Source organism: Castanea sativa, chromosome 5 (genome assembly GCF_040712315.1).
Source record: "Castanea sativa cultivar Marrone di Chiusa Pesio chromosome 5, ASM4071231v1".
NCBI classification, from domain to species: Eukaryota; Viridiplantae; Streptophyta; class Magnoliopsida; order Fagales; family Fagaceae; genus Castanea; species Castanea sativa.
Window position 1 is genome coordinate 14,548,960 of NC_134017.1, and position 23,991 is coordinate 14,572,950.

At 34.4% G+C, this 23,991-nt stretch overlaps 1 protein-coding gene across 1 annotated transcript; it reads left to right on the forward strand.

The window, feature by feature from the left end:
- Nucleotides 1–818: 818 nt before the first annotated feature.
- Nucleotides 819–23,429, forward strand: LOC142633781 (uncharacterized). The gene is made up of 9 exons (XM_075808033.1): nt 819–979; nt 2,373–2,928; nt 4,810–5,303; nt 20,641–20,799; nt 20,895–21,106; nt 22,091–22,301; nt 22,417–22,654; nt 22,761–22,911; nt 23,000–23,429. The coding sequence occupies exons 1-9, from the start codon at nt 823–825 to the stop codon at nt 23,312–23,314; spliced, it is 2,493 nt and encodes an 830-aa protein (XP_075664148.1). The 5' UTR covers nt 819–822; the 3' UTR covers nt 23,315–23,429.
- Nucleotides 23,430–23,991: the final 562 nt, after the last annotated feature.

Genomic DNA, 23,991 nt, shown 5'->3' on the forward strand with positions numbered 1-23,991 from the left:
GATATGGGAATCTTGAATTTAGAACACAAATAGACAGTTCAGCTAAAAAAAGTAAAATAAACCATATTAAGAAATTTAAAATTGGAAGTCCCCATTTAAAATTGACCGATATACGTAGTCCTCCAAGTAATACTAACACAAATAGACAGTTCAGCTAATAAAAATAAAATAAAATAAAATAACACAAATAAATAATTATTTTTTAAAAGTCATGTTAACGAGTATTCTTAGAGAAATTAATAATAAACCACATTAAGAAATTTTTAAAACCACTTTCATGGAAAAAAATTAATTACTATATCATTTTTTCCATAAAATATTTTTTTAAATAATTCTTAAACCAATGTCCTTATGACATTTATTAACATTTTCTTTTTTTAATAATAAAAAAATAGACAGTCTTTTAAACAGCATTTTGTTAACTACGAAGGATTTTATTTTTAAATAAAAAAAACTAATATATATTAAGAGGAACATATCATGTAACGAATTCAAAACATTAAAACTCGTAGAATGAAATTATAAAACTTTAATTTATTTGCATGCATATTTTGTGATGTGGATATATTAATTTTTTTCTTAAATTTTTTATAATTTAAGTTTTTTTAATGATCACTCTAAAATAAATTTCTTAGAGACGCGATAGAAATTAGAAAGATATATGGGTAGGGTGAGGGGTCATCCTCTATCTCTTTCCTATGAATAAAAGCAGGCAATTGATTGACAATGACTAAAAGTCTTTTGTTAGTAACACAAGTAATCGATGTAGCTAATAAATTGGGCCTTAAATAGTAGACATCTTCCTTCTGAGTAGAGCATAATATGCCAATAAAGATCATCATGGATTACGCCCTAGAATTAATTCTCTTTTTGAAAGCATGGTGTGTGGTTGTTTTCATGATTGGTATTCTTGGCAATTGGAAACTAGCTAAAGGAGACAATGAGCATGCTGGAAGAAAACTTGTTGATCATGTTCCAGGTATGCCATTCATCTTGAAACCTCGTTGAGTTCTTTATCTCTCTCTTCAGAAACTAGCTTTTAGACATACTTGCTTGAACATATTCCCAAAAATAGCCATAAATATTTCATTTTATTTTTGCTTCTAATCGAATGGCAGAAAGTTAAACCCATGAGATTTTTTAAGATTTTTTTTCCCAAATTTTATAATTCAATAATACAATGGATCAGGGAAGATTTAAATCTTGAATTTCTTAATAAAAGAGGGTAGGCTATATATGTGTTAAATTCCTCTTCCAAAAGCTTAAACTATTGAAAAATAATTTTTTTTAAATTATTTAACCACATAATTCTAATAAATGGATCAGAGAAGATTTAAATCTTGAATTTCTTAATAAAAGAGGGTAGGCTATATATGTGTTAAATTCCTCTTCCTAAAGCTTAAACTATTGAAAAATAATTTTTTTTTAATTATTTAACCACATAATTCTAATAATATGCCACTGACTTACAAGGATGTTGACAACTACTCAACAATCTTACCAAAATGATAGAGATATCATATATTAGCGCGAGTTTGTTAAAATTAATATCCTATGTCAAATCATTGGAGGGTCGGATTAGATTGAATCATGGATCGTAAGATCCTGCAAAAAACTCGTTAGTAACTTTGTATGTTGATTATAAATTTATCTAAAAATAATAATAATAATAAAGTTTTGCATCAATATAATGTAATTTGTATATTATACATTGCTACAACTATAATAACAAAACATATAAACTTAATTTTTTTAGAGCCGAGAGACTCCATTGCATAGCAGAATATGAATAGTTTCTTATCATGTACTTTCCTTCAAACTTTTCAAAAATTAGAAAGCTTTATATATACAATGAATTTTTCACTCAAAATAAATAAATAAATAATATCACAAACTCTCTATCACACACTCACTTCATGTGCCTACATACTACAATCTTGTTTTTGTCATTGGACCTCTGTAATACGTAATCAAGAAGAACACATAAGTAAATGTTGCTAGTTTCTTTTCTTATCTATCTAAACACGTGTAGCAGAAGCCAATACAAATGACGACCCGAAAGTCACTTTTTTATTTTAAGAAAATAATAAGTGACCCTGAAAGAGAAAATGGTGTTAAGTGTGACTATGATATTATGTGAGAGGGACGTTATCATTGTTGCATGACCCAAAAAAAATCCGTGAAAATAATATAATTTTTCAAATTAAGTGCTTAAAACTTAAAAAGGGATAGCAAATTTTCGCAAAGAGCATATGGAAGGCTAGGTGCATAATCTATCGCAATTTTTTTTTCTTTTTGTCAATTTAATTATTTGGAATTTCAAACTCAAATTCTTCTTGACTTTTCCATATTGATTGGCATTATAAATCTAGGATTCATAAGCATTGATTGTGGGGCAACCAAAGATTACTTGGATGATGGCACTGGTATATTTTACAAGTCAGATACGGATTTTATAGATACTGGGACAAATTCCAACATATACCCTGAGTACCAAATTTCAAATCATGATTATGGGCGGCAAATAAGAAATCTGAGAAGCTTTCCGGAAGGAAAAAAGAATTGTTACACTTTGAAACCTGAACAAGGCAAAAATAGTAATTATCTTATCAGACCTTTCTTTTATTATGGAAATTATGACAAGAAGAATGAGTTTCCAAAATTCGACTTATATGTCGGGGTTAATTATATCTACACAGTGGATTTCAATGGGGTAGATTCTACAATTTATGATGATACGATTCATGTTCCCACATCTGACATCATATATGTATGTTTGATAAACACTGGGCTTGGAATACCTTTTATTTCTGCCTTGGAATTACGTCCTTTGGACAAGTCCCTTTATCCACTTGACTTAGGAGTGTTAGAACAGGGCTGGCGATATGTCCTGGGCACAACCACAGGTCAACAAGAGGAATTTATCAGGTAAGTCAATTACAATTTTGTTCTTTGATTTTCTTTTTATTTAAAATGTCAAAGTACAAAAACTATACCTGAGATTTGGCTCAAAGCCAACTATATCAAAACTATTAAAAATATTCAATTTGTTCTCTACCCACTAAAGTCACTTAACACTATTTAAAAATTCTTCTGATCTTCATTCTTCCTTCTCTATCTTTGGCTTCTATTTATTTATTGTTAGCTAAAACATTCCCTTACAGTGGTGGAGTTTGAAAATTTTTCTGCGAGGCAAATTATGTCACTTTTTTTTTGGAGAAATAAACAAACACACATACACAAGGGAGAGGGAAGGGGTTCTAACTTTAATATTGCCTTAACCTATGCAGTGTATATAAGAGAAATATTATAATAATAAAAATTATCTCGTTGGCTTCTATTTATTTGTTGTTGGCTAAAACATTCTATCGTAGGAGAAATTATACAGTTCTCATAGTGGACCATGTTATTTTTCCATTGTTCCACTAAAAAATTCTCATATATTTAAAATTGTTGAGTCAGTAGTTAATGTTTATTTTAAAAAATTTCTAACTTAGCAATTTTAAATAGGTGAAAATTTTTTAGTAGAATAGTGGACAAATAACTTGGTCCATCATGAAAATATTATAATTTCTCCCCTTGTAGAGTGGTGGAGCTAGAAAATTTTTCCTGGAGACAAGTTATGTCACTTTAATATGCCTTAACCTATGCAATATAATATAAGAGAAATATTATAATAATAAAAATTATGAGAAAATATATATTAATGAATGACAAAGATAGAATATGTCCCAAATTTTTTACCATAAAATTCATAGCATTTTTTCAGAACCAAAAAAAAAAAAAAAAAAACAATTATGCATTCACATATCTCTAAATCCAAAGCTGTACATGCAAAATGAAAATGAGTTGTAAGCCTAGAAAGAAATAAAAAGTTTTCTATCTATCAAAAAAAAAAAAACTTTTTTTAGGAAATAAAAATAACTTTTCTAAAGAGATTTACTTTCTTAAATATTTTCATAAACATATGCTCTAAATACTCCTAAAATGGATGAGTTATATTTGGCAAAAAACAAATTGAACATTGGGGGAAAAAAGAGAGACATAAATACTTTAAATGAATGTTATTATAATATTCTTTTAATATAAAGAAAGTCATTAATACTTAGATCAGTGTTAGTGCTTCCGGGGTGTGGGAGGTAAGGGCCGGGATCCAATTGTCCATATGGAAGTTTCACATTTATATATACTTAGATTAAGCAAGAATAAAATTCTATCTCAGATATTAAAAAAAATTAAAATCAATAAATAAATAAAGAGAGTCATTAATACTTATATGTTTTTATGAACATATGCCCTAAATACTCCTAGAATTAAAAAATTATAAGGTAAAAAAGTAAATTTAGATGCACAAAGTGTTTGAGGGTTTAGGGAGAAATGATTCGAGTTATGAGGTTAGTAGTATATTGTAACTATATATATATATATATATATATAAAGCTTTCCTATAATTATATATATAGCCAATTTAGTAAAAATTTAATCAAAATTATAATTTTTTATCAAAATTACAATTACTATGAGACTTATGCTATCAAAACAGGTTGTTGGAAGAAAGCAAAAAATTTAGAGTATGAAAATTTTGAAAGTATTAAGTGTCATTTGTGCTAAGGGAACAAATTAAATATTTTAAAAGCCTTGATAATAATTGATATTATTGTATAAACTCAAAATTCAGGTTGTTCACAGTTTCTTATATTTTACCCTGTATATATTGTTCATATTATGTCAAATTTGAACATTGTTTTTTAAAATGTCTCGTCTCTGAAATTTTAACGTGACAATCAACTTTTTCATGTCCTATCTAAGGTACAAGAACGATGTTTATGATCGCTTGTGGTATGCTTATGGTGCGTTATCAAACTCAGTTCCGATCAATACCTCCTCAGTTAGTGACATACAAAACAACAATGATAGTTATAAACTACCATCAGAAGTATTGAGAACTGCTGTCCAGCCATCTAGTGGTTATCATTCCTTAAGCTATAGTGACCCGCCCGGTTATAACTCTGGAAACTGGTGTGTTTGCTTTCACTTTGCTGAAATTGTAAAACTTACGCAAGGAAAGAAAAGAGAATTCATTATTTCTGTGAATGGGGGAACCTATACCTATACCTCAGAGCCAATAACGCTTGACCATTTAAAGCCACTGTCCATATGTCTCAATCGGATATTCAAAGGCCATTTTAGTTTTGTTATTAATGCAACAATGGGGTCTGACCTTCCTCCCATCCTCAACGCGTTTGAGTATTACTACGTATTTCCTTTATCTAGTCTACTCAAACCAACCAACTCAAGAGATGGTACGTACCTTTATCTAATTATTCTCTTTCTTGAGTTGTGGTGTGTCTTCATATTAAAATCATTTTCTCTTTCCATTATGTGTGTTTGTTTCTAAAAAAAAAAATTATTCTCTTTCTCTTTTCCTTTTAAAAGTATTTAAAAGTTTGAGATTAACAGAGATTTATTTGATTTGAGCTAAACAAAACAAAAGTTGAATGGAAATATTAAGGGATACATGAGCCAAAAATGATATGTCTGTCAAAAATGAGAATATTAAAAACTACTATAAAGTTTGTCATAAAGACAATATAAGAAGTATAATTCTATTTTTCTTTTTAGTATAAAAGTGAAGTCTCTAAACTCATTGTATGACAATTTCTTATTGAGATTTATACAATCTTTTTAGTTTTTATGAAAGAATAATATCTGATTAAATTCATAATGTTAAGAAATAAAATTCATAATGTTGAGTTATTTCTTTCTCATAAAAAGTTTATATGTTTTTCTTTCTCAAAAAAATAAAAAGTTCATATGTATTGAATTATTCCTTCATCATAAAATATGATATTTTTTTGTTAACATTTAAACAAAATGTACATACTATTGGCACCAAATTTGACATACATGTTTAAAACATAGTAGTTTGATTCATAAACTTATTTTTTATATATAATTTTATACTCAAAAAATTAGAATTTAAAATTTTAATTGATGACATAATTTAAAATTTTTTACCAAAAAAAAGTTTTGGTAAAAATTGTAATACAAAAGTTATGGTAGTAGAACACCCCCCCCCCCCCACAAAAAAAGAAGATTTTTCTAAATTTTGGATTTTTCTATTCCTTTGTTGATGTCATATTGTACAACAAATATTCTAATCCCTCATTTCACTTTTTATCCTGAATGATCATAATCTAATTATAGTGTAAAAACATATAAATACACAGTTGATTTCTTAATTAGAGTTGAATAATTGTAATAAGCTTTTTTTTTTTTTTTTTCCTGGCTTTAGTGGATTCTGAATCATCCGAAAATCTGCATATATTTTTAGGCTTAGGACCATCAATTATGTAAACGCCTCATTCTTTGATACAGTTGAGATTCTAGGTGCTTCGTTCTTTGAAATAGTTGAGAATATCAGATATACTAGAGCAAAGCATACTATTTAGTATTTAGTTCCACAATTAAATTTGGCAATCCATCTGTATCATAGTTGTCAAAACGTGAATCGTATCATGAATCAATTTTTTATTTTTCTGTATCGTGTATCGTAAGATACACAAACACTTAATAAAATTTATAAAAATTATAGAGATACATATATAAATGGTATATTCATTATAAATTTTAAATATATTCAAATAATGACTAATATATTCATCACTTATGTAATAATATTTAACAAGCTAACTAAATAAATCAAACTTGCATGTGTTTATAACATACACATTCAAATTGCTAAAATTCAAAAGTGATAATATATTACAAATGACCCAAAAATAATAATTTATTTTCATCATATTGCCTAATAAACATCATCTAAGTCAATGCTATCATCATGTTTATCATTTTGCAAATTTATTTCTTCATTAAAATTTTCTTCATCATCATTAACATTTACTATCTCTTCTTGTTCTTTTTATTTTAATAATTATAAAAAAAATATTTTTTCTTGGCATTCTATTTTCTTGGACTTATAACAGTAATGAGAAAAATAAAAAATAATTATACTGTCAATTATATCTTATTCATAGTATAGAAAATAAATTTTCAAATATTAAAGTGAAGTGTAAATGTGTACTATGCAGTTCAAATATTATAAGAGAAAGAGAGGGGAAAAAACTTATGAATATGTTATTTTATTATGCCAAATTAAGTAACCTAATAATTTTGTGTTAAAAACAAATCTAACAACTAGTTAGATTCAAATAAATGTACAAATTTTAACAAAAAATCTTATTTTAAAGTATTTGTCTATGTATCATATGATACGTACGATTTTACAATACAATATGATTCATACGATATGCACACTACATCGTACGATTCATAAGCACTTACAATACACCAATACAATATGGAACTTTTTAAACACGATATGTATCGTATGATACTGACAACTATGTCTGTGATACTTTTCCCTTTTTGTAGCGTGTTTCTTTACAATCATATACATGTAAATCTAATATTCTCAATGATTTCAAAGAAAAAATATATCAAAAGTGTTGCAAATTTTATTACATGAAGAATGAAGCATAAGTGAAAGAAAATTATTATTGGGGAATTGTTGTGACACGGACAATATACTTCCTTAATTCAGCAATTGGTAAGTCTAATTACTTCGTGCTCAACTCTTATATATATAATTTTATTTTTAGAGTTGCAAATTCTTTTGGTTAAAAAAAACATGTTACTTGTTAGGACATATGTGAATCATGTTAAAACATATATCATTTAGAATTGACTAATCTTATGATAAAATGCACTTTACTTGTAATTGGGTAGATCTAGGATGTGTTTAATACTTCAAGGAACAAGAGTTTAAGTCCAAGTACTAAAGCCATGCAAATCTATCCAAGAAACAAGTAAAGAAGTATTGTATTTTAAAGCTTGACAACTAGCTCGACAGATTGTATCTATCGAGGTTTAAAAGGCAAATTTACCCTGATGCTCGATAGCTGCTTGACAAATACCTTGTCTATCGAGAATTACGAAAATCAGTTTTTCAGATCTGATTTCACGCATATCTATGTGTATGTGTTTAGGTTTTCTTTTCTCACAACCCTAAACATATATAAGGATTATTTTAAGGGTTGTCATAAGGTTGTTGCACTTGTTGCAAGCATATTGTGACCAGAGATAATTTGTCTTAGTTCATATTTCTCTTGAAGAAGTTACTGCGTTTGTACGTTGTAGGGTTTTGTAACCAAGGAGTTTCGTGATCTTTATTATGTTGATGAACTGATGAACTTTGCAGTCAACATCCTTCTCAAGTTAGTGGTTAGTCACGTACTTGGATCCATACATCGATTGATTAGTCACGTACTAGGAGCCGTGCATTGAAAATGAGAAATTGTCACTACAGAACAAGTCCAATTGTGTATTAGGGTAAGGGTTCAATTGTAGGTTGGTATAAGGTACTGGGATTCCTTTACTTGTAACAACTTGTTTTGATAATAGTGGATTCTCGGGAGTGGTGACCTTAAATTCACTCGGTGGAGTTTTGCCATGGTAGTTTTCCCCATTCGTAAACAAATCACCCATGTTAAATTTAATTTCTACTACATTTAACTTAGTTGGTGATTTGTTTGTACTACCACGCATATTGCATGTAATTGAATCTATTTAATTCACTAGGCTAATTAATTGGTTAATTTATCACAAGGTGTCAATACATTCTTGGTCTATCATTACTTTTATCTAATAATTAGAATTTATAAGTTAGATAGTTAAAATTTATTGTTTGTTTGGATAAAGCATGGTCCTCACGCTTTGAATTTGGTTAAATTAGGTTTGATCTTAAATAAATGTGGTTAAATTAGGTTTGATCTTAAGTACAAATTTTAATTATATTAGATAAATTTTTTATCTTTGTTCTTTTTTTCTTTTTTTTTTCACAAATTCTCTAATTTGACTTTGTAGATATTAATACTTATTGTGGCGGGCAAAAATAAGTCAAACCAAAAATGGGTCAAGTCTGTTATTTTTGCTCACACAATTAATTTTTAGAGGTTCGATGCCTATCAACCTTGAATACCCCTGTTTAGATGAAAAGTACTAGTTGGAATTGGAAAAATTAAGTATACTTGTGCGAATATTGGTTAAAGATAGCCTCGGAAGGCTTGTATTATGCTCAAGTTTGGTGCGAGAAAGTGATTGCAATTGTTCTCAGTTTACAATGGTGATTTTTTCTCTCCCTTTCTCCCACATAGGCTTCTTTGTCTTATATAGTGTGTGTTTGGCTCCATCTTAAAAAGCCAGCTTGTTTTACTATTTAGCTTATTTTTGCTACTATTCATGAGCTCCACTGTACTTTTTGGTACTATTCATTGGTCCTACTGTACTATTTCAGCTAAATTTTACCTTTATCTATAGTACTTTTAGCAAAAGATTTTCAGTTTCAACAAAATAAGCGGATCTCAAACAGACCCATAGTCACCTAAGTTGTATCTTAGCCTTCCATTTGGAGGGTCAGGGTTCATTTCCCTTGATACTTGTCCCATCAGGGCCTTACTAGAAGGCTTCTAGACCAGGCTATAAGTTCTGTTGACACTATTTTTAGGGGTCATTTTCTCATTAATGCGGCCAGTTAGGTGGGTTCAGAGTATTGAATGTGGAGGTGATGGATACTTTATTTGTCTTCTTCCCTTCCTAGCTCGACGACAAATCCTCATTCTCTTCCTCAATTTGTGCCCGACGGCCCTTAGCATTGGTCCTCGCCCCCCTGAGGACATGTCGGTATCTCGGGGTCCTCGGGTGTTATAGTCTCCTTGTACCAGTGGTGGGTTGTTTATATTTTCCCGAGGTCTTACTATCAGTGCTTTCCGAGGTCTACCCTCCCTGACATTAGCCTTATCCCATCTATCCATATTCGCAGATTCTTGTCCTCCCACAATAGCCCCCCAAAACCTCATTTCCCATTCTTTCTAAGGAAGGGCAGTTTTGGTAATTGTGGGGAGGCATTTTGGCACGCTCCTGATGCGTTCCCATGTAGGGCTATCTTTTCAACTGACTTAAACATGGTCCTGACGCTTTGAATCCACGACACAACAGTAAATGCTATGGACGGCTCCCTATTGCCTACGTTCTACGGTAAGATTACGATCCTACAGTCCTTATTCTTAAAATTAAAGGAGTGGGAAAATTGCTACCCCTTTCTTAGCCCCTATAAAAAAAGGGGATGAGGGTGACTTTTCCCTATTTTTACCTTTAGCAAAGAAAAAATTAGTCCCCTTTTTAGATAACTCGTTCGAGGAGTCCCTCTTCTTCTGTTTCTTTGTAAGTGTCTCGTAATTCTTCTTCTTATTAGAATCAATATCTCTTTTCTTTCTTACTTTTCTTAAAAATGGATAGGTTCTTTAGCTTAGTTGATACCCCCGAGCATAAGGAAAAGTTTAAGAAACGGTTTAGGATTCTTGGTGGTGTCAACACAGAACATTGCCACTTAGGAGAGTGGTATGAGAGAAGACCTTCTGAGGCTACAGTAATTCCAATGATAGCATTTATAGAGGGAGGGAATGAGGATTCCCATGGGTAGAGTAACTAGGGACTTTTTTTGTGTCTTTTTAGACTCTGTCCCACTCAGTATGCCCTCAACATGTTTAGGATATTAGGTAGTGTAGACGCGCTAAATGAAAAAATGGGTGTAAACCTCACCCATCATGATGTAAATTGGGTATATAGCTACCAGAATCATAAGGAGGCAGGCTATTACCTGAAAACTGGGGTCCATGCCACTAAGTTAATTTCTTGTCTCCCTGACACAAATAAGGGCATGGACGATGATTTTCTTATTATTTCAAGGAAGTGGCAAATGGACTGCACTACCCGACCAAGGATGGCACATCAGGTGGGGTGGTTTAGGAATATCCTAAAGATCTTAAACTTGTAGTTGCTTGGAGAGGATATATATATATATATATAGTTCTCCATCTTTTTCTTTATTCTTTTCCCTACCCTTGTTTCTATTATCTTTTCTTCAAATAAGAAGAACACTGCTAAGAGACGAAGCTTGGTGAATTTCGATGAGCTTAACTGTATCCTGAGATCCGAGATATTTCTCCATCGCTACGACCAACTCCAAGTTGCGCACATCATCCTTGGTTTTAAGCACATCTCCATTTTTATATGTTATGTTGCCAACTCTTTGGAACAAGTACTCTTGTTGCCTTGAGACATGGCCGAGCTTCGTAATCTAAAGAAGCATGAGATGTTCCTATGCCTAAAGAGGGACTTGGCTCTGGTATGTACGCGTCCCATTTTTTTTATATGTAGGTATACCCCTTTTGACGTCTGCTTGGAGGCTTGACTATTAGCCTTTCCCTTTTCTTTTTCTTTTTTTCAAAGGCAATGCAAGCTACACATGTTGCTGAGAAATGGGGGGACCAGACTCTTTACAAGAAGAAAGAGGAAGAGTCCAAACGTTATACTGCTCAGAAGACCTAGGCCCAAACTGACAAGAAGCTAAAGGAGACTCTTCTCAAGTTGACTGAGTGTAATAAAGCTCGAAAAAGTGTAGAGGCCTTCATAGAGAGCTTTGAAAGGCAAGCCCAAGAGTAGCTTCGTCACCTAAAGAAGGCTGAAGATCAACTGGCTCTCACCCAAGTAAAAATTGAGGAGTTGACCAAGGAGCTAGGGAAAAAGCTGAAGAGATTGCCAAAGTCGAGTAGGCGGCCTACAACTTGGGGTAGAAAGAGACCCATCTCAAATCTCAGATCACAACTGTTTGTCGGGGTTTACACCTTAGGACCTAGATTGAGGCTCTGAATGCTGCAGGGGTAGATTAGTCCTTGGAGCTAAGGGATCTGGAAAAAGTATTTTACCCCGCAAGTCCCCAACTATTAGGGTCAAAGTTGTTAGCCCTCAAAGTAGCACTGCTCTTTCAACCCAACTGACTTGTACTAAGGTCTCTAGTCCTGCTCCATGTGACAAAGCCCCAGTAGCTCCCTTAACCTCTTCTGAGAAGGAGGTCTCTGCCTCAGACAAGAGTTCTCCTTTGGTGCCACACCCCTCCACTAAAGGGCAAAACTTCCAAAAAGGCCGAGAAGGAGAAAGAGCCAAAAGAGTAGAGGAAGGAGTTGCCGAAGTAGGGACTAGGCATAGATTTTGAACTAGGTGGCTGATTGTACTCCTTTCTTATAGAGGGAATTTGTCTATATAGGGCTTTTTTGCCGTCATTTTGCTTGTGTTTTGCTTCTTCTTTTTTGGGTACTTTTCTGTATTTTTCACCTATTAATGAAGATCTTTATTTTGATGTTGAGTGTATGTGTTCCTTTAATAATTCTAGCCCTTTTTGGTTAATTTGATTTGTGTTACTTTGCTTCTAAGTTCATACCAATTATATTCTCTCAAAATCGCTCTTTGGCTTTGCTTAATGTCCCAACGAACCTAGTATGGAGAAGGTCCTATCTTCAGTTAGCAAAATTAGGCCTTAATTTACCCAAGGCAAGTGATCAGAGGAATCAAATCTTATCGAGGTTCTGTTTAACCCTTAAAAAAAATTAAGCATTAATTTACCCAAGACAGGTGCTCTGAGGAGTCGAACCTAGCCGAGGTTTTGTTTAACATTTAGAGAAGTTGGGCATTAATTTACCCAAGGCAGGTTATCCGAGAAATCAAACCTTGCCCAGGTTTTGTTTAACCCTTAGAGAAGTTAGGCATTAATTTACCTAAGGCAGGTGATTTGAGGAATTGAACCTTGTTAAAGTTCTGTTTAATCCTTAGAGAAGTTAGGCATACATATACCTAAGATAGGTGATCCGAGTCAAACCTTGCCAAGGTTCTGTTAACCCTTAAAGAAATTAGGCATTAATTTACCCAAGTCAGGTGATTCGAGGAGTCAAACCTTGCATAGGTTCTGTTTAACCTTTAGAAAAGTTAGGCATTAATTTACCCAAGGTAAGTGATCTGAGGAATCAAACCTTGCTGAGGTTTTGTTTAACCCACCCTTAGAGAAGTTAGGAATTGATTTACCAAGGCAGGTGATCCGAGGAATTGAACCTTGCCAAGGTTCTGTTTAACCTTTAGATCATTTGCTTTGAATACATAAAAAAGAGTAAGAGAGAAATTCTATAAATACATCAAAATCATATATACGAATGTTTCCATATGTAAACTTTCACATTAGTAATAATATTTTCATAAGTTATTTACACTCCACGGTCGTGGGATTGAGATCTCATCTAAGTCTTTTAGACGATAAACCTCAATTTGATTATCGAGGTCACCCGATAGGGTCCTTCCTAATTAGTACCGAGCTTTCCCCAAGCAGGATTCTTCATATTCCCAACCACCCTTCTTAGGACAAAGTCCCCTAGTACAAATGTTCTTATTTTTACACCCTTCTCATACCCTTGCCTTAATTTCTGCTGATATTGCGCTAGCCTGATAGCAGCGACTTCCCTTCGCTCTTCGACCAAATCTAGGTTGTTGGAAAGAAGTTGCTCATTGTTGCTACTGTCAAATTGTTTAGTTTAATGTTGGAAAACCCATTTCCAAGGGGATAACTACCTTAGAACCAAATGTCATGGAAAGAGCGGTTTCACCAATGGATCTTCTCGGTGTCGTGCGATACACCCATAACACATAGGGTAGCTCATCCACCTATTTACCCTTAGCTTCTTCCAACCTCTTCTTCAATCCATTCACGATAACTTTGTTTGTAGCCTCTGCCTGGCCATTGCCCTGAGGTTATGTTGGGGTGAACTATCTATTCTTTGTGCCTAAATCACAACAATATCTTCGAAAGGCCTTGCTATCAAATTGGAGCTTGTTATCCAATATGAGAGTGTTCGGGACCCCGAATCTTGTATATTTCGCCATACAAATCTCTTTATGCCCAGATCTCGGATGTTGGCAAGAGGCTCAACTTCTACCCATTGGTGAAGTAGTCAGTCGCAATGAGAAGGTACCTCCAATTTTCTATAGCCTTGGGGAACGAACCAACGATATCCAATCCTTATTGCACAAAGGGCCACGGGCTAGTTAGAGGATTGAGCACTCCACTTGGTTGGTGGATGTTTAGGGCATTCCTTTGACACTGATCACACTTTTTAACAAACTCTTGGGAGGACTTCTGCATGCTCGGCCACCAATAACCTTGTGTCAGAGCTCTATGTGATAAGGACCTACCCCCCGTATGACTACCACAAACTCCTTCATGAATCTCTTCCAACAAGGTTTCAACTACCTTAGGGTGGACACATAACAAATACAGTCCTGGGATATGAGCGTTTGTACAATTTCTGTTCTTTTGAAAGCCAATACCTCGGCACTTTTCTGCGAGTTTTCTCTACCTCAATTCTGTCCTGGGGCAAATGTCCATCCTTAAGAAGTGAGACTATCGGGTCCATCCAACTAAGACCTACTCGTGTAAAGTTCATTTCCACTGTTGTTTGTTTGTTATAGGCAGGAGTTACAAGGTTTTCTACCAATCTAATCTTCGAAAGTCTCTCTCCAACTGAGGTAGCTAGAGTTGCTAGCGAATTAGGATGAGAATTTTGACTCTAAGGTACTTGCTCTAAAGTAAAGGATTCAAAGTTAGCCAGCAACTACTTCACCTACTTAAGTACCACCGCATCCTCAGATCCTTTACCTTAAATTCACCCCAAACTTGCCCAACTATGAGTCTTAAATCACAATGAACTTTCACAGGTTTTCTCCCCAGCTTCTGAATGACAACTAATCCTGCTTTGAGGGCCTCATACTCAGCCTCGTTGTTTGTGGCCGTGAAGCTTAATCTTCAGGATTTCTCTGATGTAATCCCTTTTGGGGAGATTATCATGATTTTGGCCCCCGAACCCTTTTGGTTAGCTGCCCCGTCTACAAATAGCTGCCAAGTTTGTTGGGATGAGATCATGTTTATCCTTAATCTTTCTTCGGGCATTGCTACCTCTTTCTTCGGGCATCACTACCTTTTTGGAACCAACCTGGTTTAGGTTTTTGGTAAACTCCGTTATCAAGTCCGCAAGGACTTTTCCTTTCACAACCTTCCGAGGTAGATATCAAATATCAAATGCTCTTAACATAGTTCCCCACTTGGTCACTCTTCCAATGTAATCAGATCTCCAAAGCAGCGCCTGCAATGACAACTGGGTGAGGATAGTGATTGTATGAGCCTGGAAATGGTGTGGAAGTTTTTTGGTGACATAAATGATGGCTAGGATGGCTTTTTTCTAGAGGGAGATACCAAGCTTCGGCCTCTAGGATGGCTTTTGGATCCTTTCTTCAATTCATATCAAGACCAAACTTACTGCATGTGATGTAAGTGCTCTATAAGCATACAAGACCTCCTTTTTCTCTGGCCTGGACAGAATTGGAGGGTGAGCAAGATATACCTTTAGATCCTCAAAAGCTTTGTCACATTCCTCAGACTAGGTGAAGTCCTTCCACTTATGCAATAGTTGGAAAAAGGGCCTGCATCGGTTGGCTGACTGAGATATGAATCTATTCAAGGCCACCGTCGTCCTAGTCAAACGTTTGACTTCTTTAGGATTCCGAGGTGAATGCAAATTATGAATGGCTTTGATCTGGTCGAGATTTACTTCAATTCCTTCATAGGTAATCATGTAACCTAAAAACTTTTCTGATCTTATACCGAAGGAACACTTGGAAGCATTTAAGCGAAGCCTATGCTTCCTTAGGACTGTAAAAACTTCATCCAAATCAGTCACATGCTCCAAAACCCTCTTACTTTTCACCACCATATCATCGATGTAAGCCTCTACACTTTTACCCAATTAATATTCAAACATCCTAGTCACCATTCTTTGGTACGTGGATCCGGCATTTTTCAAGCCAAAAGGTATTACCCGATAATGGTAATTCCCTGTTGGGGTAAGGAAAGCATTCTTTTCTTAGTTTGACAGTGCCAATGGGATTTGATGATATCCCTGGAAAGTATCGAGGAAGCTCATTTTGGGGTGGCCAAATGTCACATCAACAAGTTGGTCTATCCTCGAAACAAGGAATGGGTCTTTGGGGTATGCCTTATTAAGGTCCATGAAATCAATACACATTCTCCATTTCCTGGATTTTTTCTTAACAATTACTGTGTTGGCCAACCACTCAAGGTAAAAAAACCTCTTTGATAGCCCCAGCTTGCTTAAGTTTGCGGACCTCCTCCTTAACCCCATCGGCGTGTTCCTTGGAAGACTGCCAAGGTTGTTGTTTCCTCGAGATTGCCTTTGGATTTATATTCAGGTTATGGAATATGAATTCTAGATCAACTCCAGTAGTTTCGTACGCATTTCAAGTGAAAACATCTAGATTTCTCCTCAAAATATTCACTAATTCCTCTTTCTCGTTTGGTGGGAGCTCAATCCCAATTTGGAAGTACCTCTTCTTGTCTTCATCGATGACAATCTTATCCAACCTTTCACATGAAACCGAACAATTGAGGAGGCTGGTAGGATGGGCAATGATTGCTATGAGGTAGGAGTTGACTCCGAGGAGCCTATTTCAGATGCTTGGTGCCTGATTGCCGCTACCATGCACTACCTGGCATCCTAACAACTCTCTAACACCTTCCTCGGTAGGATTCTTCAACATCACATGCGGAGCCAAAGATATAGCCCCCATAGCATGAAGCCATAGCCTTGCTAGGATGGCCGTATAGGGTAAATAAGCCTCCACCACAATGAAGTCCACATTCACCACCTGCTTTCCCATTTGAACAGGTAACCTGATCATGCCCTAGGAACAATGGTTTTTCCATCAAATCCGACTAAGGGGGTGTCATATTTACTGCGACCTTTGGGCTTGAGTCCTAGGCCTTTGTACAAGTCTGGATATGTGATCTCGACCCCATTTCCCTAATCAATCATTACCCTCTAGACATTGAATCTTGTAATTTACAAGGTTACTACGAGTGCATCATCATGGGGCTGAATCGTTCCCTCCTTATCAGCCTCGGAGAACCCTAGGATTGGCTAGTACTGCAGCATGAATCTCTTAAATGTCACACCTTCCTCTTCTGCCTTTGTCTATGAAGATATCGTCATCACTCCCCTAACAAAGTTGGGATCAATTCTTGGTACCACAAAAATAACATTGATTATTCCAAGGGAAAACCGAGGAACATTGCCTCTCTGAGACCCTAATGTGGGCTGGTCTCCTTGAGTGGCAGGCTGGTGCAAAAATTGCCTCAATTTACTAGCTCTAACCAAGTGATCGAGGAAGAGCTGCAAAGTCCTGCAATCCTCCATTATATGACCTCGGTCATGGTGGTACTGATAATACAGATTCTGATTTCTTTTGGTGGGGTCTCCTCTCATTCTATTGGGCCATTTAAAGTAGGGCGCACTCTTTATCTTTTCTAGCACCTGGTAGATTGGCTCTTTAAATACTGAGTTTACCATTTGGGGTCCACCGAGGTTGTGGGGTGCCTGATTGAAAAACTCTCTCCTTGGACAGGACGGTGTATACCAACTAGCTTGATTATCTCTTCGGTCAGGTGTAAAAACTTTAGCATTTCCCTTACTTTGATTTTGATCATCTTTGAACCTTTTGTACTCTTCAATTCGATCCATTAACTGATGCATGCTTCAAGGAGGCTTCATGGTAAGAGACTTCTAGAGATCGAACTGCGTAGGAAGACCCACCTTGAAGGTTATGACAGCTACATCCTTGAAAATCCTCCTTAATTTCACTGTAACGCTCCAAGCATCTATTAGAATAATTTTTGAGGTTCCTTCCTTCCCTCATAGAGATTAAGAGCAAAGAATGTAAAGGCCTCAGAACTCGACTACATGTCACAAACCTTGCTTCAAATGCCTTGTTTTCTCCTCAAAAGAGCTTATAGATCCCTCCTCAAGGCCATTAAACCATCTCATGGCAACATGGCCGAGGCTTGAGGGGAAGACTTTACACATCAACGCCTTGTTCTTAGAATGGATGGTCATCCTATGATTAAAATGGCTTACATGTTCAACAGGATCTATCTTGCCATTATATATTGTGAAAGTGGGTTGATTGAAGCGACGAGGGAGCTCGGCTTGCTCAATACATCTGGAAAAGGGTGTGCAGGATATTTGAATAAGTCAGTTTCTCATGGCATCATTTCCTTGGCTTCTCCTAGGTGGGGTCCCTGACCTCTTACGATGATGCCTTTCACTAGAAGTGTAACGGGATAAATATGTGAAAGACTTACTAGGTGGAGTTTCGCTTCTTCAATGGTAACTTCTGTCATCCCCAAAGCTAGAACTTTGGCTTGGGGTGGGAGTCCTCTCTTCCCTTATCCGACCTCTTGATGGAGCCGTTGGCATAATTGGTCCACTTTCCTCTAGAGATTATATACCTCCTCGTCATGCGAGTTATGACTAGCATGGTGTTAACCGGTGTGTTCAAAATGTATAGGTGGAGCTCTTTCACTGTGAGTGTGGGCCATATCATGGTCCCTTCTTTGTTCAAGATTTATGAATTGGTCCCTGTGCTGGGACCCCACAGACTCCAATGAACCACTTCTTTTGGGATTGACCATACTAACAAGGTTTTTACTTAAGGGTACTTAGAAGATATTCCTGCAGACGAGACAAATTGTGGCGGGCAAAAATAAGTCAAAGCAAAAATGGGCTAAGTTTGTTATTTTTTCACACACAATTAAATTTTACAAGTGGGATGCCTATCAACCTTGAATACCCCTATTTAGATGAAAAATTCTAGCTGGAATTGAAAAAATTAACATTAAGTATACTTGTGCAAATATTGGTTAAAGATAGCCTTGGAGGGCTTGTATTTTGCTCCTCGGGTTTGGTCTGAGATAGTGATTGCAATTGTTCTAAGGTTACAATGGTAATTTTTCCCTCCCCCTCTCCCACAGAGGCTTCTTTGCCTTATATAGTCACCTAAGTTGTATCTTAGCCTTCTGTCAGGGTTCATTTCCCTTGATACTTGTCCCATCAGGGCCTTACTAGAAGGTTTCTACACTAGGCTATGAGTTGTGTTGACACTGCTCAAGGTTCATTTCCTCATTAATGCGGCCAACTAAATGGGTTCAAAGCATTGAATGTGGAGGTGATGGATGTTTTATCTGTTTTCTTCCATTCCTAGCTCGACGACAAATCCTCCTTCTCTTCCCCGGTTTGTACCCAACGACCCTTAGCATTGGTCCTTGGCCCCCCGAGGACATGTCGGTATACTCAGGGTCCTCGGGGGTTATAGTCTCCTTGTATATGTGGTGGGTTGTTCATATTTTCCTAAGGTCTTACTGTTAGTGCTTTCGAGGTCTGCTCTTCTGACATTGGCCTGTCCCATCTGTCCATATTCTTGGATTCTTGTCCTCCCACACTTATCAATTAAAAATTTATTATATATAATTGTCAAACTTTCTCCTGCATTGCACTAATTAACAAATATTGTTAAACTATAAAATGAAACTTTTGATTTTTTGCTAACTTTTTATAATTTAGTGGCAAAAGCTTTTGAAGATTTATCAATTTCCACATCATCATTCTGATATATATTTTTTAGTTTGGTTTTTAGAGTTTCAAATAGTATTCAACTATGTTAGTTTAAACTCATTAGAATTCATCATATTTTTGGATAAAGCACCCAACACTAAAAAAATTCTAATTAATTTCTTTTGATCTTTTCTAAGTAAATTATAACTAAACTAGGTAAATTATTTTTATGCAAGCTCTCTATTGACTGCTTTATTTATTATACTTATTGACAAAATATTTATCGTGTATAAATTTTTTTTATAGAACTTTCTTGTACATTGCATGAGTTAGTACCTAATACAACAATATAATAAAAGTCACAAACTAGAAGTCTAGTTACATAAAGTGGTCATGTTTTCTCTATGACAAGTGGTTATATCCTCTTTAAGCCAAGTTAATTCCCTTTATTTAAATTATATAATTATTTTGAATTTTTGGAGTGGTTTCTAATTAAACCTTAAATTATAAAACATATTAATTAAAATCATTAAATTTTAAATCAATTAAATCCACGCACTCAATGAGTAACTATTAACTAAAATTAACCAATATTCACATAAATTGTGACTAAAACCTATCTAAAGGTATACCAAAAAAAAAAAATCATTCTAGGTGAAATTATAAGGCCTACATTGTACAATATAAGAATTGTGAAATTATATAATAAAATCAATTGCTGTCATCAAAATTTACAATAAAATTAACATTATATAGGTTCATATCCAAATCATATTATATCATATATTACATAATATAACTTCTGCCATACATGGTGTAGTTGCACCAAGTCAATGGCTTTTTCTTCTTTTTTTCCATAGTAACATAGTAATTAAGTAAAATAAAATAATCAACACGGTTGCTCAAATCAAACATTATTGTCAAATTTTCAATTTTTTTTTTAAAAATACAACTCGGATTAAAATTTTACAACTAAGAGTTTTTATAAGTTTGAAATTTATTTTGCTATTTTATTTTATATTATTTTAACAATCAACTATAATTTTTTGTTTTAAAATTATATTTTGAGTTGTACATGTCATTCTTTCACTATATAATTGTATATTAGTATTAGAAGTCACATAACATAATTTCTCCATATAACTAATCATAGGTATATTAAATTGATTATTATCATATTATTGACTAAGTCATATTAATGTAATGTAATTCTATTTTGGAACATCTCATGATGAAATAGGGGACCAGCCAGCTATGTGGGATGGCAATACGGACGTGAGGACGAACAGGTGGCGAGCAAATAAGTGGTGGATATGGCTCATTGTGGCAGTAGGGGGAATCATCATCGCCTTGTTGTGCTTATTATGCTATGCAAAAGTGAAAAAACACATAGCGGAAGGTAATTGATATTCTTACCATAGATTTTTTAGATATATTATAGATGATAAAGAACCACAAAATTTTCAAATTATATTTTGCATATTTATTAATTAGGGGAGAGAAAGAAGAAACAAAAGATACTTCTACAAGAACTTAGAGGAAATGCAATATCGTCCACTGTACATGACAAAGTGAAGAAACGAAATAATGATAGGCAAGATAGCCATGAATTGCAAATCTTCAGCTTTGAAACCATTTCTGCTGCCACAAGAAATTTTTCAACTAAAAATAAATTAGGAGAAGGTGGTTTTGGACCAGTTTATAAGGTTCTCTCTCTCTCTCTCTCTCTCTCTCTCTCTCTATATATATATATATATGTGTATATGTATGTGTGTGTGTGTGTAAGATACACTAATTGTCTGATTTGATTGGATTGAATTGTTTGAGTTTGTATTGTCTGACTGTGTGATGAGTCGCATATTGGGTCTTTACAAAGTGGATCTTGGGTTTTTGGAGCCTCGATTGCAACTTAACTAACCATTTTGGAGTCTCAAAGTAGATGTGGCTAGTGCTTTTCTCGAGTTATTACACACGATATTAGAGAAACTAAGCAAACTTGATAACAACATGTGGCTTAGGGTTATTGAAATACAATGTATTGATAAGGTCATAAAAAAAATTTAAGTGAGGGAGATTTTTATATCCCAAGTTGTGTGGATTTGATTTGATTAGATTTTTTGAGTTGTGTTATGTGGCCATAGGCTGAGTCGCATATCAAGTTTTTGCATGATAGATGTTTAATTTACAAGTAATTACAAGGAGCCCTAATTACAACTTGACTAGTCTTTTTGAGATGTAATTGCAGATGTGACTAACATTTTCTTTGAGCATCACACAATTTGTGTGTATGATTAAATTTGAATATGATTAAACAATTAAATGATTTTTTAAGTTTTTTATATGGATGGTATGATGGATCGTGGAAATAAGGTTTTAAATCAACACAACATATTTTAATACTATTATAAATTATCAACCATATACCAAGCTTATGTAGAAATCTAAGAAATTACACCATCTAACTATTATTCAAACTAAATGTACCACCTCGACCCAATGCTCTCTTTAGTTATTTTTCTGGTACAAAATTTGAACTTAAGAACTAGCCCAGCTCACTAATACAATATGTCAAATCAACACTTGAGTTTTGGCCAAGGGCATGGTAGATCTTGGTAGAAAATGAAATAATAAAAATGGAAACTGATTTAAGATAATGTAAGTGAGATTTTACTATTGAAATATATTTTCAGGGTGAATTATATGATGGGCAGAAAATAGCAATAAAGAGACTCTCAAGAAGTTCTGGACAAGGATTGGTAGAGTACAAGAATGAAGCTATTCTTATTGCCAAACTCCAACACACAAATCTTGTAAGACTGTTAGGGCTTTGCATTCAGCAAGAAGAAAAAATTCTAATCTATGAGTACATGCCCAACAAAAGCTTAGACTTCTTCCTCTTTGGTAGGGTGTTTGTTCATTACAAGGAAAATTTTCTTATTGGATATTTGTTTTTCTATTATACACAATCAATTATTACTTATCATTTGCTTGCAATTATTTTCTACTTTTGAGCCAGATTCTACTAAAAAGTCTTTATTAAATTGGAAAAAACGCTTCAACATCCTTGAAGGCATTGCTCAAGGACTTCTTTATCTTCACAAATATTCAAGACTGAGAGTAATTCACCGAGACTTAAAAGCAAGCAATATTTTACTTGATGAGGATATGAATCCAAAAATTTCTGACTTTGGCTTGGCTAGAATATTTGGGTTGAAAGGATTAGAAGAAAACACAGATAGAATTGTTGGAACATAGTAAGTATTCATTACATTTCAAGTAAGCAAAATTTAATTCTATTTGTGTGTATGAGTATATGTGCTTATTCATACACTAAATCTTATTGGTCAAATATTATTTCAGTGGTTATATGTCTCCAGAGTATGCCATGAATGGTGTTGTTTCAATAAAAACTGATGTATTTAGCTATGGAGTCCTACTATTGGAAATTGTGAGCAGCAAGAAAAATAATAGTTGCTATCACTCTGAGTATCCGCTCAACCTTATAGGATATGTAAGTTTCTCAATTAACTCTTCTAAATTTATACACAAGATTTTGAATATAATAGTTAACATTTTGTGTACAACTGGTCTTGTATTAGGCATGGCAGTTATGGAATGAAGGGAAAGGTTTGGAGCTAATAGACCCAACAATAATAGATGAGTCATGCCCTTCATCTGAAATATTGAGATGCATTCATGTTGGTCTTTTATGCGTACAAGACCAGGCAACAGATAGACCTACCATGCTAGATGTTGCAACTATGCTTTCAAGTGAAACTGTTCAACTCCTTCCTCCAAAACAACCTGCATATCTTATCAACAATGTTCAAGAAAAATCATCAGAGGTTTCTGAAATTAAACTAGAAAATTGTTCCATAAATGATGTTACAATTTCAAAGATGGAAGCAAGATAAATACTAAGCGAGGGTGGTTACAAGACCACCCTGACTTGCCCAAAAAAAAAATCTTTCTTGCAAAAGAAGATTTTATATAAACAATTTGTTTTAAACTAAACTATTTTGTCTACCCTACAAAAAGTATACTAATGTATTCTCTTCTACTAATGTGTTGTTGTGTGACGTGGCGCTTTATTATTGGTGGCGTAAAGCAGCTCTTTTACGCCACCTCCGGACAGAATGTATTCTCAAAATAAGAAAACAGTCTATCAGGCTGTGGCGTAAAACACTGGTTTTACGCCAGCCAATAGACTCCTGCCACGTGGACAATTACAACAAAAATAAATATTTCAGCTCAAGAATTGATAACTCAAAGCCATTAAATGTATGGTTACTTATCTCTATCATTATTGTCCATATAAGCAAAGGGGTATCCTAATAAGAAACAATTACATATGAAAGCTCATTCAAGTTGCAACTATGATCCTGATGATTACCAAACTCACATTAGGCATTCAAATCAGCCAATGTTCTGAAATTTGGAACTTACTCTCGGTTAATGCCAAAGCCAAGAGACCTATACACACACCAACTACAAGCAGGTCACTTTCAGTTCAATCACTGCACATACGGCCGTAGCCAATATCCCAATTTTAAAACCCAAGCAAAATCAGCAAGCTTTATACTTAACAATA